The following is a 13,876-nucleotide window of genomic DNA, read 5'->3' on the forward strand; positions in this document are numbered from 1 at the left end:
TCTGTTGAGTAAGATCTGAGCCCAAATTTGGGAGTAGTGACAGGTTTGGGTAGGAGGGGCCCAAGACGGCAACTCACTCAATAAAAACTGTAATCTACTGTTCCAATTTGGAGGTAACCTCACTTGCAAAACAACAAAGGAAGAATCGCAAGTGTAGGCCGGATCAGACTGATCACCTGAACCACCCTCTCTGTGAACATGAATCTCTTAGTTCATGCTGAAGCTGCGGAGTGCCCGAAAGGGACTGAAGGGAAGGGACTTAGCTCTATCAGCATTGAGGTCAGCCCACTGAACCGTATTGCTGAGGCCAGCCCATTGAACCGTACTACTGAGGCCAACCCATGAAATAGTACTACTGAAGAATGAAACCATATTTAGGTGTTTGGCTTCTCAGAATTCTAGGATTGTAAGTATATTATGAAAAATAATACTATTGATTCAAATTTAACTTTTAGTTGTAATTGTAGTTGTTTTTGTAATACTAATTCTTATAGCATTGTTTGGGAAGGAAGTGCATTCGGAGCATTGTTTCTGATATATGGAGTTATTGTGTTCTTAATGTTTGTGGTATTTCTTAAAGCTAAGCAGTGTTATATGCGTAGCAAAGAATTTTAAAATAAAATTGTGTTGTATGAATTAAGTGTGCAATCATTGTGAAATCATGCAATCAACTAACTACTCCCCCAGCCAGTGCATCAAACGAATCAGTAAATTGTGTGGGATTTTTCTCTATTCCATAACCCACTAGAGACACTGTGCAGTAATTTGCTCTACTGCGTAGTAAAGCATCTTGTGTAGATGCACCCAGTATGTAGAATAACTGAATAATCCGACCTGGGATAAAAGTATGGCCTCACTGATATCAGCAGCTGTTTTGCCATGAACTTCAATGAGGCCAAATTTTCACTCCTGATTTTGGGCTGCTTGAAAATTTAATGGGAAGGTGAACCTTCCTTGGTTTTATTTTTTTCTTTTCCATGCACAAAAAGGAGTCAGGTGCTCTCTGAATGCAAATGAAAAGAGTAAGAATAAAAAAAGAAAGCTGTTGGCCCAGAATGAGGAAGTATATGCAGTAAAATGACTAGGTCAAGTTCAATGATGTCAGTAGAAGTGGGAAACTTTGGCTAAGTTGATCATTAACTTAACTGTCACCCTCTATTAGTACCTATATTTTGAGTCCATGACTTCAACATAAGTAAAGTTTAGCAGTTTTCCATTTGGCAGAGTAAGCATTATGGATCTACATGTTATCTTTACATTGTAAAAGACTGAATTGCGTAGCTAGAGTAGGTTAATAAAAAGCTAATAACTCCTCAGCATGCAGGCTACGAGGACATATTTTCATTTAAACCAGTAGCTTTTACAACAGAAAACATCACCACAATCTATGACAAAGTATCTACATGCCACTAATAAAGAATCTCTGGATTCTGGTATATCTAATATCGCACAGCCCAGGTGACCCAATGGACTTTAAGCGCTAATAAAAATATAGTCTCTCAACTATACTCTTGATACTGGCCTATTAGCACAGTTTGTCTTATTGTAAGTTTAACCTTACGCGTTTTAAAGAAAAAGAAGAAAATGTCTATTAAAGAAACTGCAACAGTTATTGTGATTTAAGACAAAAATCTATCTAGTTATTTCTAGTGTCTGTCACTCTTAAAACAATGACATTTCCTTAGATTTGTATTCGGCCCATTGATTACTGGGCTCTAAAGTGTGGGATATGTTTTTTTGTAAATGCAGCACCATTTTCTGTTTTCTGTTTACTTTATATTCTTATCTAAATGGTGGTAGCCCCACTGATGTAAAGTTTTATAAAGATTTTTTTTGACAGTGAGATCACAAATGTGATATTAATATTGCAATACAAGTTTAAATGGAGCTTTGACATTTATATTCTGTACTGCAGAATAAATAGGACAAAGTTGCACTGTACTCTCCTCATACCTCATGGCATATGGTTAACTTGGACCACACAATATTTCTCAAGTGATTTGCCCCTATTATGTTTCATACTGAGCTAGCAAATGCTCACCTGCTACCTGTGGTAAACCCCCCCACAACTTCTATTAGTTAATGAAGATACAACCCAGTAGTTTGGTGTCTGCAGAGATAGCTGCTGCAGCTCAGTATAGAGAAACTACAAATTTCATACTCCCAAAAAGATTTTATTTTTGTTCTCTTGCTTTTACCCCCAAACTGAAATAATTCAGACCCCACCTCAGTGTCTGTTCTTTGTAAAAATATAGCACAAACAATTGGATGTTACATTATCTAGTGGCCTGCGGCAGCCAGGTGCCCCCCAACAATAGCATGATGTTGGAGTTGTGTGGGACATGGTGTGCATTAAGGCTGTGTGAATCTTCAGCGGCTGTTTCATTTCCAAGGTGGGTCAGTCCATTTTGGTGCCCGAAACACTGAATCTGAATCAGAACAGGAGACCAAGGAAAAGCTCTGCAACGAAACAAAAGTATCCAAAATGTTTCAGAAAATTTTGGAGTTTCAGAGCGGGGCTTGCAGGGAGACAGAAACTAAGAAGAGGAAGGGGGAAGGGGGGACAGGGAAGGACTGCTCTGATATTGAAATCTGTAGCTGGCCAGTGTCTGTGATCTGTCCCTGAGGTCCCTTCCACTCCCAGTGCTCTGGGGGAGGAACAGAAAAACAGCATATAAAGCTCTGTGTGTGAACTCCTCTCTGCCATTTCTCAGCTGTGTCTGTGTTTGCAGCATGAGCAGCAACAGAGAGCAGCATCTGGAAGCTTGCAGCTTGGAAGTCCCTTCCTACCAAGTTGTAGCCAATCCTTTCCCACTTATCCTTGCCTACCCTTCCTATTGTTATTCCTTTCAACTCTTTCTTGCCCCAAAATCCTGCCATTTGTTCTTGTTTCTTTTTGTTCAAGTGGAAAAAAAATAAGCTGTGCTTTCTCTGGTAGTCTCTCATCACTGGGCAGGATAGCACTACACACACACACACACACACACACACACTTTCCAGCACACCAAACATGAAGCATGCTGGAAAGGCAGGTGCCAGGTCTTCTGTAAGTCCCACCCCAAACTTAGTCACACCCTCTTTTCTACCAGGCATGAGGCTTCTGCTGCTAGTGGCAGAAAGGAGGTGGGAGCAGTGTCTGCACCTTGGCCTCATGGGCAAGTCATAGACACATATGGCAGGATCTGGCCACAGTTGCCCAAGAACACCTGTCCTTTCCACTGACCAGTATTCCAAGCAAAAGGGTGTTCAGCATTGCTGGGCATGTTGTCATACCCCACCATACCTCCTTGGATCCTGGTTTAGTGGAGCAGCTGGTGTTCTTGAAGGTGAAACTCCTGTTGCTGGGGTTCGCCAAGCTCCACATGCAGACAGAATGAATGCCACCCTCCTCACTCTGTCCACTCCTATTTCCTTTTATTATTTGGTTTGGTTTCACAAACATTTAATGCCCTGCTCTCAGAGCTGGAGGTGGCACTCGCTGTATCACCAGCCAGCAGGGGAAGAACATCTCCCTGATAAGCTCCCATCCCAGGACAAACTTTGAGGTATGGGCAGGGTCTATGGGGAAGGAGGAGACCCCAGGTCCTGGGAATGACTTAAAACTGCACACTGCCAGGGTCAGGAGACCTGGTGGGACTGCCAGTGGCATGGCAGCTCCCAGGAAATCCAGGACTGCAAACCTTCCTGGTGAAAGGTGGGTAGGATGTGCCTGATAACCTCCAGCCACCACACATGCACACACAATCCTGGCTAGAGAAAGCTCAGACCTGTAAATCTTTGACAGGCCTGAGGCTTGCTGGTTGCAGTGGAGTTGTGAGGCTCCAGGTGATCTTAGCTGCCTGGGAAGCTACCTGTGAGGCATAGGCCTTAGTGCAGGGAAGGTACGGAGCTGCAGAACAGATATTACCCCCAGACATCAGAGGCCTAAATGGGCAGCCTCCCGCCTGGGTAACATCTGAATTGATTTTCCATCAAAGCGTGGCAGACAAAAGAGGGGCAGGTGGCTGGCCCAGAAACAGGTGGGCAGGCCGAGGTCTAAGTAGCACTAGGAAGGCCCCCTGTTACAGGCTACCATCCCTGCTGCATTCATCCCGCTCTGCCTTAACACACACAAGACAGACAAAGATATCTTTTAGTAGACTAACTGAATAGTTGGAGAAATATATCTTAGCAAACTTTCAGGTTTAAAAACCCTTTGTCTGGCTGAGGAAGCATCTGCAGTTGGTGTGTGCTCTTCTGTCCCAGTCACCTGTGGAGGGTTCGGGATTTAGAGTGTGGTCAGGGGTAGAAAGGTAAGAAAGGTTTATTAACTTAAAAACACGACTATACATAGATAACAAAACAAGAACAGACAATAATAATTTGCATTGGCAACTTATCAGCAGTCCCCTCTGATACCTTATGCATGACAAGTTTCGCTTCTGCAAAGCTCAGCTAAGTCAGGTGTCCCCGATCAGTGCTGTCCAAGGGGTACCTGGAAGGACCCTGGTATTCAGTCTTTGGGCTCCTTGAGATCCACGGGCCCACTGATCCAGGCCAGCAGCTAATCTTAAATCAGGAACTTCTTTTACAGACCTGCATCTTCCTTCTAAATGATTTCCGGATGTGCCAGCCAATTTATAACTTCTGAGCTAGGCTGATAACTTAGAGCCATTCAGATTCTCTCACTGCAAACTTTCTTTAGGACTGACCAAAAGCAGTACAAGCCTTGCATTCTTCTGATAAGGTTAATTATTTTCTATGCCACAGGGCCTATCATTACTTCTATAAGGCTTTGCTAAATTTACTAGGCCTTACTTCATACATTTTTTACTTTAATTAGGCTCTAACAACATACTTCATACATTTTTTACTTTAATTAGGCTCTAACAACAACAACATATAGCTTAATATCTAAACAAATGACAGAAAAACACTTGGTCTAATCTTCATAGAGCCTTCAGCAAGCACCTTTATCACACAGACATCGTTATCAGCTGTCACACTCTTCCTGGATGGAACGAATAGTAAAGAAGACAGAGGCTGGGATGCAGGCAAGAAAGCCAGTTAGTGGAAATATAAATTGAGGCATCAGGGGGTGAGAGACAGGCTGGGGGAGAGAGAGTTTGGAAAGGGGATGTAGTAGGTAACAGTAGAGAGGTACCTGGGAAGTCAGATGTCAGGCAGGTTATAGTGTGTCATAAATCCAATTCTGTATTGAGTCCATGAGTTTCTGTATCTAGGAGGTTGATGACATCTGACTCTCCAGATACCTGCTACACCTGCCTTCCCTCCACCCCCCATCCCCTCACAGCCTGTCTCTCACCCCCTGATGCCTCAATTTACATTTTCACTAACTGGATTTCTTGCCTGCATTGCATGCCAGCCTCTGCTTTTTTTACTATTGCTTCCAACCAGGAAGAGCACACACACCAACTGTTGAAACTTCCTCAGCCTGAGGAAAGGTTTTTAAACCTGAAAGATTGCTAAGATATATTTCTCCAACTACTCAGTTGGTCTAATAAAAGATATCAAAATGACCCAAAGAACCCTGTCTGCCTATGTTCTTAGACCAACATGGCTACAACTTACTCACACCCCTTAAAACATACGTGTCACAAGTTTTGCTTTGAACAGTCTGAGGTACAGTTTCACAGAAACCCCTGCACCTATCTCCTTGAACCTGGCAGGCTTCATGGCCTCATAAGGGGCTACAATCCCTGCTGCATTCACCCCACTCTACCTTAACACACACACAAGTGACACAAGTTTTGCCTTGAACAGTTTGATGTGCAGTTTCCCAGAAACCCCTGCACCTATCTCCTTGAAACTTGGCAGGATTCATGCCCTCAGAAGGGGCAACCATCATCTGAATCAGCCAAAAAATGACAAAGTTAGAGGTGTTTTAGTGATTCCCCACTATAGTCTATGGCCAAATCTGTGAATCAGTGTTGAAATTCCAAAACAAATTCAGCCGAATCAATTTGGGACAGTGATCCAAAACACTGAATTGAATCACTGTCCCTCTGAAATGGCTGAATCTAAATCAGAACAGAGCCATTTCACACAGCCCTAGTGTGCACCATGGAAAGGCTCTTCTTTCACACTTTGTTGGCAGTGCCTGCAAGGAGGATGCGCTTATGAGCCAACACAGGTTTGCTAGTCTTAAATCCAAGCAAGGATTTCAAAGTTCAGGATGTAATAGAGCTTGAAGTCTTAAAAGAGGAGGTAAATTAATCCCAGGACAGGAGTTGGGGTGATGGGGAGTTGTTATAATGAAAACAGTATCTGCTGGATGTCATTGTCTAGTTTGTATTTTAGTTGTTGGGTTTATTGACTCTTACATGGCATACAATGAAATTGATCAACATCTTTGTTGTTCTCTCTTCTTCTCCTGCCAGCTGATCTCTTTTAATAGACAGTGTTCCAGACAGGGTGTTGGCTCTGTGGATGAGTGTGAACATTCCTTCCACCTCTTTATTCTTTAGTTCTGTCATAGTGCCAAAAAACACCCCTCTGTCTTAACTGCTTCCATGTCTTTCCTGCATCTTTGCTAGACAGCAGTTACCACTGCTCCATCATCACAAGCCAACAGGAGCCTGTCTCCTAATTGATCTCAGCTGACAAGCTCCTTCTCATAGAGATGCAGAAGCATAAAGCCAGGGGCTTCTATAAGGTATTTCAATCATATAAAAATGGGAAGGGAAAAGGAGAAGTAGGGCTAGAAAAAGACTGAAAAAAGTAGTAGGGAATAAAAAAAAAAAAAAAAAAAAAAATGTTGATTGCAGATTTGCAGGTAAAAAGGGAAAAGACCATGAGGAAAATGAGAGTAGAGGAGCCCAGTTGTAATAAACAGAAACTAGGAGGGTATGAGTCTGCCGGAGAAAGCAGCTAATGGCCCTGAAGATTTCAGTATTCATTGGAGTTGTGTGTCCAGAGAAACAAGTAGATTGATTCTTAAATAGCTTGGAGTCCAGATCTCAGGAAAGGAAGACTTAAAGAATTTTCCTTTTTACTTGTGCCTGCAGCTAGGATGGATGGGGATGGAAGAAGAAACAGAAAATAAAAATAGAAATGAAGAGTGGAAAATGGAAGAAAGGAATAAAGATACTACAAAAGAAATCCCAAACCCCTCAATGTTAACCTTAGCAAATTCTTTTTCCTGTATTTCTTTCCTAAGGAAGTGACGTGGCTGTATGTGATGAGGGCAACAAAAATTACGGTAAGTCATTGACCCCATTTACACAGCTGAACTTTGTAACTTTGTCTCTTCAATACTGGTTATAAAAACATTTACTTTGACAGGTATGATTAGATTACTGATAAGATATAGCTAAATCTGACATACAATAAGTGCTATATAAACCCATTGTATATGCCAGAGTCCACAACTGCATTTTATAAAGATTCATACTTCTTTTTTCAAGTGCAACGGCAAATGGATCTCATTAGATTTTATACAGATGACTATTATGTTGCAAGAAGATTACCTTATGAATTGGATTGAATGTTATCTTAAATTTAGATTAGGGTTTTCTTATTCTGTTTTAGGAGGAACAGAACTCCCAAGCCTGGAATGTTACTTGATAAAAAGGATTACTGATTAAAGGGCTCCATTTTCTCCTTCACAGTGGATAGTGAAAGAAAAGGGTGGGGAAAGGTCAGTATAGGTTCTGCAGATGATAACAAGCAGGTACATGGGCACAGATCTCTCCACTAGGTCTCACCGTTTCTTTCACTCACAGTGATTCTTTCTTCTGGATTACCTCTATTTGTCAATGGTCATTTTGGCCTGTATGAATAACTAAAACTGTAGTGGTTTTTCATAACAGAACATTTCCAAAGGTCATTGATGAGCAACATCCTAGGGGAAGAAAAAATACTAGAAACCAACTATGATACTAAAGTTCTATCTTTACTGGTCATTCACATGTAGGGGAGTTCTGTATGGATTCTGTGGATTCAAGTCATGGCAGGCAAGAGACAGAAACTACCAGGGTATCCAAGTGACAAATTCTAGGTCCTACCCAGTTATTGCCAGGAAGCAGGGCATTGGCCAGAAGGGGACCAAGGCCATGCAACACCTACTCATGGCTGCTTGGTAGCACTCAATTTTTATTTTTTTAATAATTTCAATGGTTAAAATTGATGTTTATTTTTAAGCACTTTCGATTTTTATCGACATACATTTTCAGGATTGAGTGAAATTAGAGATGTGGGGAGCAGACAATTTAGTAATGAGAGTATACTATTAAACGGTTTATAAAATCATGTTAAAATATAAAAAATCCATAAATCAATAAAGCATATCTGATCACACAGGGGTTAGGCCAGGTTTGCCGGGAGACTGGCCCATGCCCTGATCATGCAAGGGCCAGGCCAGCCTGGGCTTACCAGGAGTTTGGCCCCTGCCCTAATCACACAGGGATCAGGCTAGACTTGCCAGGAGTTTGGCACCCAGTCCCTGGCTGGGACCTGGACAGAGTGAGTGGCTGGTGACACTGGGCTCCCAGCTGCCAATAGCTCTACCCCTCCAAACCTCCCTCCTAGAACAGCCCTACCAGCACAGCCCTCAGCTCCTGCAGTGGCTGCCTGAGCCACTGCCAGAGAAGCAATGTGCAAGCGGCTCAGCTGGGGCTCCCCTCATTCTGCCTGCAGTGGCTTGTGTGTGGGTGCGCCAGCATGGCACCCCCTGCCCCAGATTTTCTTACCCCCATCCCAGATTTTTTTAGTGTCCCCTTTCTATAAATGTTGATGATTACCAACTAAAATATTTTTTCCATAGGTCTGTGAGTGTCAGGTAAAATCACCATTTATCAATGTTTGTCAATAAAAATCAAATCCTACCAAGCCTTGTCATAACCCAAAGGGGAAGAGTGAGGGAAGAGTCAGGAGTTAACAAGTCAGCCTGCTGCAGTGGGACCTAGACTGAGGTCTGGAGCCAGGAAGCCAACAGGCTGGGACCAGGAACTGGAAAAATAGAAACCAAGAGGGAAAAAACTAGAACCAAGCCCAAAGCTATGCAACAAGAGCTATTGAATAGCAGGTTGGACACTGAAAGAAGCTGTTGTTTATAAACAGAAAGCCACACCCATGATAGGAACTGGGGCCATCAGAAAACAGGTTACGGACAGCCAAGCCCACTCCGGTAACTAGGGTGCCCTTTGGCCAATGTAGTTCACCTGCTACCCTGGCTCCTGGCAGCAAGTAGTAGATTCTTCACTTATTGAAGCCTTCAAATCCAGACACCAGTAAGGACTATCAGTCTGGATTTCTACAGATGTATGAATACTGAATGTGTTTTAACAGTAATGTCTAAGCAAACTAAGCTTAGTGTTAAGTGTTTCTGTAAAAGGAAAAAAGGATTAAATTACCCATATTGGGATATAACAGAACATACTATGAAAATTGCTTTATTTTGTTTACTCACTGAATTTCAGCTGAGTTAAAAAAGTATGACCTTATTTTACACCAACTACTGTATTTACTTGAATAAAAGATGACCCTAAATATAAGATGACCCCCTCAATAATTAGATTCTATATATGGAAAATTTATACATTTGTTATAATTTTCCAGATATGGAACTTAATCATTGGAAGTATACCTTGAATTTGTCCCCCTCCCACTGTTACAGCAGGGAAAGTAAATTTGGGGGCTCAGGTAGTCCCTTTGCCACCCTAACCTCTTCCCCCTCTAGCCTGTTCCCCTGCAAACACTGACCTTGAAATAAATGTACTTGTAGTAATTTGCATGTAGGACCCATAAAATGCATATAGAATTCATGCTTTTTACCGTTTTTGAAACTACTGCAAGTTTTAGCACAGGTACTGCAGAAACACACTTTTAAGTAGTGCATTTGTATCTAATTATAAATAACACAAACTATGAATGATATTAGGCCAAAACCAATTGACTCATGATTTACCAAGTAGTTCATTGGGCTGAGCTCCACCAGAGTCAACAGCATTTCAAGCCATGGTGACCCCACAGCTCAGCACTGCTCAGTATTTGAGTATACTCTAGATAGAATCATAGAAAATTGGGGTTGGAAGGGACCTCAGGGGGTCATCTAGTCCAACCTCCTGCTCAAAGCAGGACCATCTACAACTGTATAATTGCAGCCAAGACTATGTTTGCTTGGATCTTAAAAACTTCTAGGAATGGAGATTCCACAACCTCTCTGGGTAGCTTATTCCAGTGCTTTACTACCCTCCTACTGATAAAGTTTTTCCTAATCTCTAACCTAAACTTCCCCTGCTGCAGTCCTTGTCCTGTGATTGAAGTCTCCCATGAGAACCAGGTTCTGCAATCTAGAAATTTCCATTAGCTGTTTGAAGAAAGCTTCATCCACCTCATTCTCCTGGTCTGGTGGTCTATAGCAGACACCCAACACGGCATCACCCTTGTTGGTCTACCAGCTCACCCTATCCTCTGATACCCAACACAAAGGATGCATGTGCTAATTAGCCTCCACTCATGCTTGGAACAAGTGTTTCCTGTCATGAGTCATGGAATCCTCCACATTTATATGCAGATGAATCACAGGGCAACCTGATTCAGCTCCACCTCATAGAGGGTGGGACCTCACTAATCATATGTGACAAGCCAAGAGAGGAGGTGACAGAGGGATTCTGGTTGAATTCTCAGAGACCCCATTTGCTTACATTTGCCAGATATTTAAGGCCAGTGAAGAAACAGAAATAATTGGACATGGGAAATAAAGGTGTAATTCAGCTGTGGGAATGAAGAGGACCATGAAATATAGGCAATGTAATGGATCCCTATGACTTGAAAAAGGGTCGGTGCTAAGGGGAACTGAACACAACGGCCACCACCTCATATCTTACCTGTCCTTGTGGTAGGTTCCCATCACCATGGTTCTACAAGGCGCTGAATGAGTTTTGCAGTATGTATGGCCTACAGAACACAGACCTCACAATGATTACCAGCCATAACAAGATACAGGAGGTGGTGAGAAGTAGAGAAATCATGTCGCCCATGGACCTGCTCCCGGGTGATGCTTTCCAGGCCATGTGGGAGCGCATCTTCCACAAAGAAGTGCTCGAAGACCACAGAGACTTGAACTGGCTGGAAGCCCACCGAGCCCTTCTGGTGAGGGCTTGGAGACACAGAGAGGGGCAGCCAGAGAGACCCAGCTGCCCGAAGGAAACCTGCCAAGGAGCCACCAAGATGATCAGTCACCTCCTATGGCTTTGCTCCTGTGCTAAAGAGCTGTGGAAAAAGGTAAAGTGGCTCTGTGAAGCAGTGACAGGGATCGGACAGCTGACCAGAGCGGCGGCACTGTACAGGCACCTAACCAAACACCAGGGGAGCCCATCAGACTTAGATCAATTCATGTCCTGCATCAGAAGCACCCTGTGGAAATCCAGGACACTCTTCATGTACACACACACAAACCTAGACATGGTAGACTGTGTTAAAATGGCCTGAAGTGAAATCTAGTCCTACTACCAGAAATTGGTAGCAGAGGATGGTGAGGACACTGTCACGGCGGGGTCCTTGTGGAGGGCCGTGATCTCCTCGAGGTCCCTCGCTCTGTGTCAAGGCCGTGCCCGTCTCGGGGCTTCTCAATAATACAAAGTGGTGCTCCCCCTCTTTGGGGCTCGCCGTGCCCCCACGGGGCTTCTCAAGAATACAATGTGGCGCTCCCCCTCTTTTGGGGCTCGCCGTGCCCACCCTGGGCTTCTCAATGAAATCGCCCCTCGCTCTGGGGTCTATGTACCCCGCACGCGATCCGGGGTCTATGTCCCCTGTCTGCAACCTACTGGTTGCGCCCGCAACCCACTGGTTGTGCTCCTTGCCGCCAGTTGCTCCCACACTGGTGTGCAAGCTGCGCCTTCACTGGCACTGTGAAAATAATGCTCCCTCTTGGCGCTAGCCTGCGCCCTCACTGGTGCTAGGGCTCCCCACACTCTCTGGGGTCCCTATATGAGGTTCAGCTGCTCCTCTCTGCACTCAACTAAGCCCACGACTCTGCCCTGCAACTCTCAGGGCCTAGCATGCCCTCGCTGGCGCCGGGGCCTCACACTCCCTTGTGAGCCCCTGATGAGGACACTGCGCCCTCCTGGCGCTACAGCACCCCACCCCTATGGGGTCCCTATGAGGCACCTATGAGGCACCTATGAGGTACCTATGATTGAGGCCTCCTCCAACCCCTACAGCCTCACCCAAGCCTCCGGGTGTAATAACACAAACACAACTTCAAGCCTCCCGGCTATAACTCCAAACACAACCCAAAGCCGCCTGGCTATAACTTAACATCATGGCTTAACCTTCGCTTGAGCGGTACTTGCTGTTAGCCTCGGGAGCTCCTGCCTCTCTGGCTGCTGGCAGAGAACTACCAGCCTGGCCTCAGCCCTGGGCTTTATAAGGGCCAGGCCCTGCCCCCTACAGGCAGCTGGCTCCCCTTAGTTGCTCCGGCAACCCGCAGCTGCGCTCATTATGACCTGCCAGGGCTCTCTCCCTGGCAGTTTCTCCTCTCTAGGAGCAGGCACTGAGGTGCCCTGCGACAGACACAACCAATCCACCTGGCAAAGGGACACTTGTCACAGGATCTTCCAAGACACCCCCTCCCCTCACCCCGTGTGGAAATGGACAGCAACAGCGAAGAGGACGAGACAATCAGATCAGAGGACAGAGATGAGGATAGCAGCAGTAACAGCAGCAGCGGATCCTCCAGCAGGAGCGACAGTGACAACAGATTAACTGAGACTTTAAATCCCGTAACTAGGGAGTGGACTAAGGGACTAGTGTTTGGTGTAGGGAGGCCAGCGGGCACTTGCACGAGAGTGCGGGCCTGTGGATGCATGTTTTGTAATGAGTTTATGGGTTTTGGGGTGTGAGTGAAGGTATGTGATCAAAGGTGATAGAAGGTGTAGATATATATAACTGTTATGTATATATAAAGACGTATATATTTTTCCAAAAAAAAGAAGTTCCCATTACTTTCTCGGCCATTTTGGCTAAGAACAAACAGCAGCATTTTTAGCTCCAAGGAGAGGGTGTCAGGGATGGCCCTCCTGGTGCCAGTTCCCTAGAGAAGAACCAACCCATTTTTTTAAGGGCCAGCCAAAAAAAAAAAGATTCCCATCAGAATGTTTGCCCAATGTGGGCAATGTGTTTGTAGTCATGCTGTGTTGGATACATTTAATCAGCTTCATAGTTGGTTTCCATTACAGTATTGGACATATGCTGCTTTTAGCAGCAATTTAATGACTGACATTGTATTTAACAAGGTTTCCTTGTACACAAATATAAGGGGCTTATTCACCTCATACTAACTGAGCAAAAAAGCCTTGACTTGTATTTGAAAAAATCTGGTATATAATTTTAAGTACTGGAATGTGACAATTTTTTATAGTAAAAAAACTAAGGGAAACTAATGGGTCCTCTATTTTTTTCTGAACATTATTTCTCTCCCATGTCACAAAGTTTAGCACTGATTTGACTGCCATTCGATATGAATTTGCTCTGTTGAGTACTCTATACTTCAGCCCGGAGAAGTGTAGGCTTAGAGGTGACTTCTTGGCAGCATATAAGTACATAAGGGGTGTGCATCAGGAACTGGTCTGTTCAGGGCACCTCAAGGGAAGACAAGGTCCAATGGTCACAAACTCCTGGAAGATCATTTTAGGCTGGACATAAAGAAAAACTTCTTTACTGTCCGAGACCCCAGGGCCTGGAATAGGACCCCCCCCCTCCCCCGCCCTAGCAGTGGTGGAAGCACCTACTCTGGACACTTTCAGAAACACTTGGATGCCTATCTTGCTGGGATCATTTGACCCCAGCTGACTTCCTGCCCCTTAGGCAGGGGGTTGGACCACATGATCTTGTGAGGTCCCTTCCAGCCTTAATGTCTATGAAATCTACACCA

General features: G+C 44.3%; 1 protein-coding gene across 1 annotated transcript in view; it reads left to right on the top strand.

Moving 5' to 3' along the window:
• Positions 1–12,593: 12,593 nt before the first annotated feature.
• LOC102560436 (calcium-activated chloride channel regulator 1-like) overlaps positions 12,594–13,876 on the top strand; it is a 31,471-nt gene continuing 30,188 nt past the window's right edge. Inside the window, exon 1 of the mRNA XM_059727649.1 lies at positions 12,594–12,725. Within this exon, the coding sequence (XP_059583632.1) occupies positions 12,594–12,725 (132 nt within the window). The remainder of the gene's footprint in view (positions 12,726–13,876) is intronic.

Source organism: Alligator mississippiensis, chromosome 5 (genome assembly GCF_030867095.1).
Source record: "Alligator mississippiensis isolate rAllMis1 chromosome 5, rAllMis1, whole genome shotgun sequence".
Taxonomy (NCBI): domain Eukaryota; kingdom Metazoa; phylum Chordata; order Crocodylia; family Alligatoridae; genus Alligator; species Alligator mississippiensis.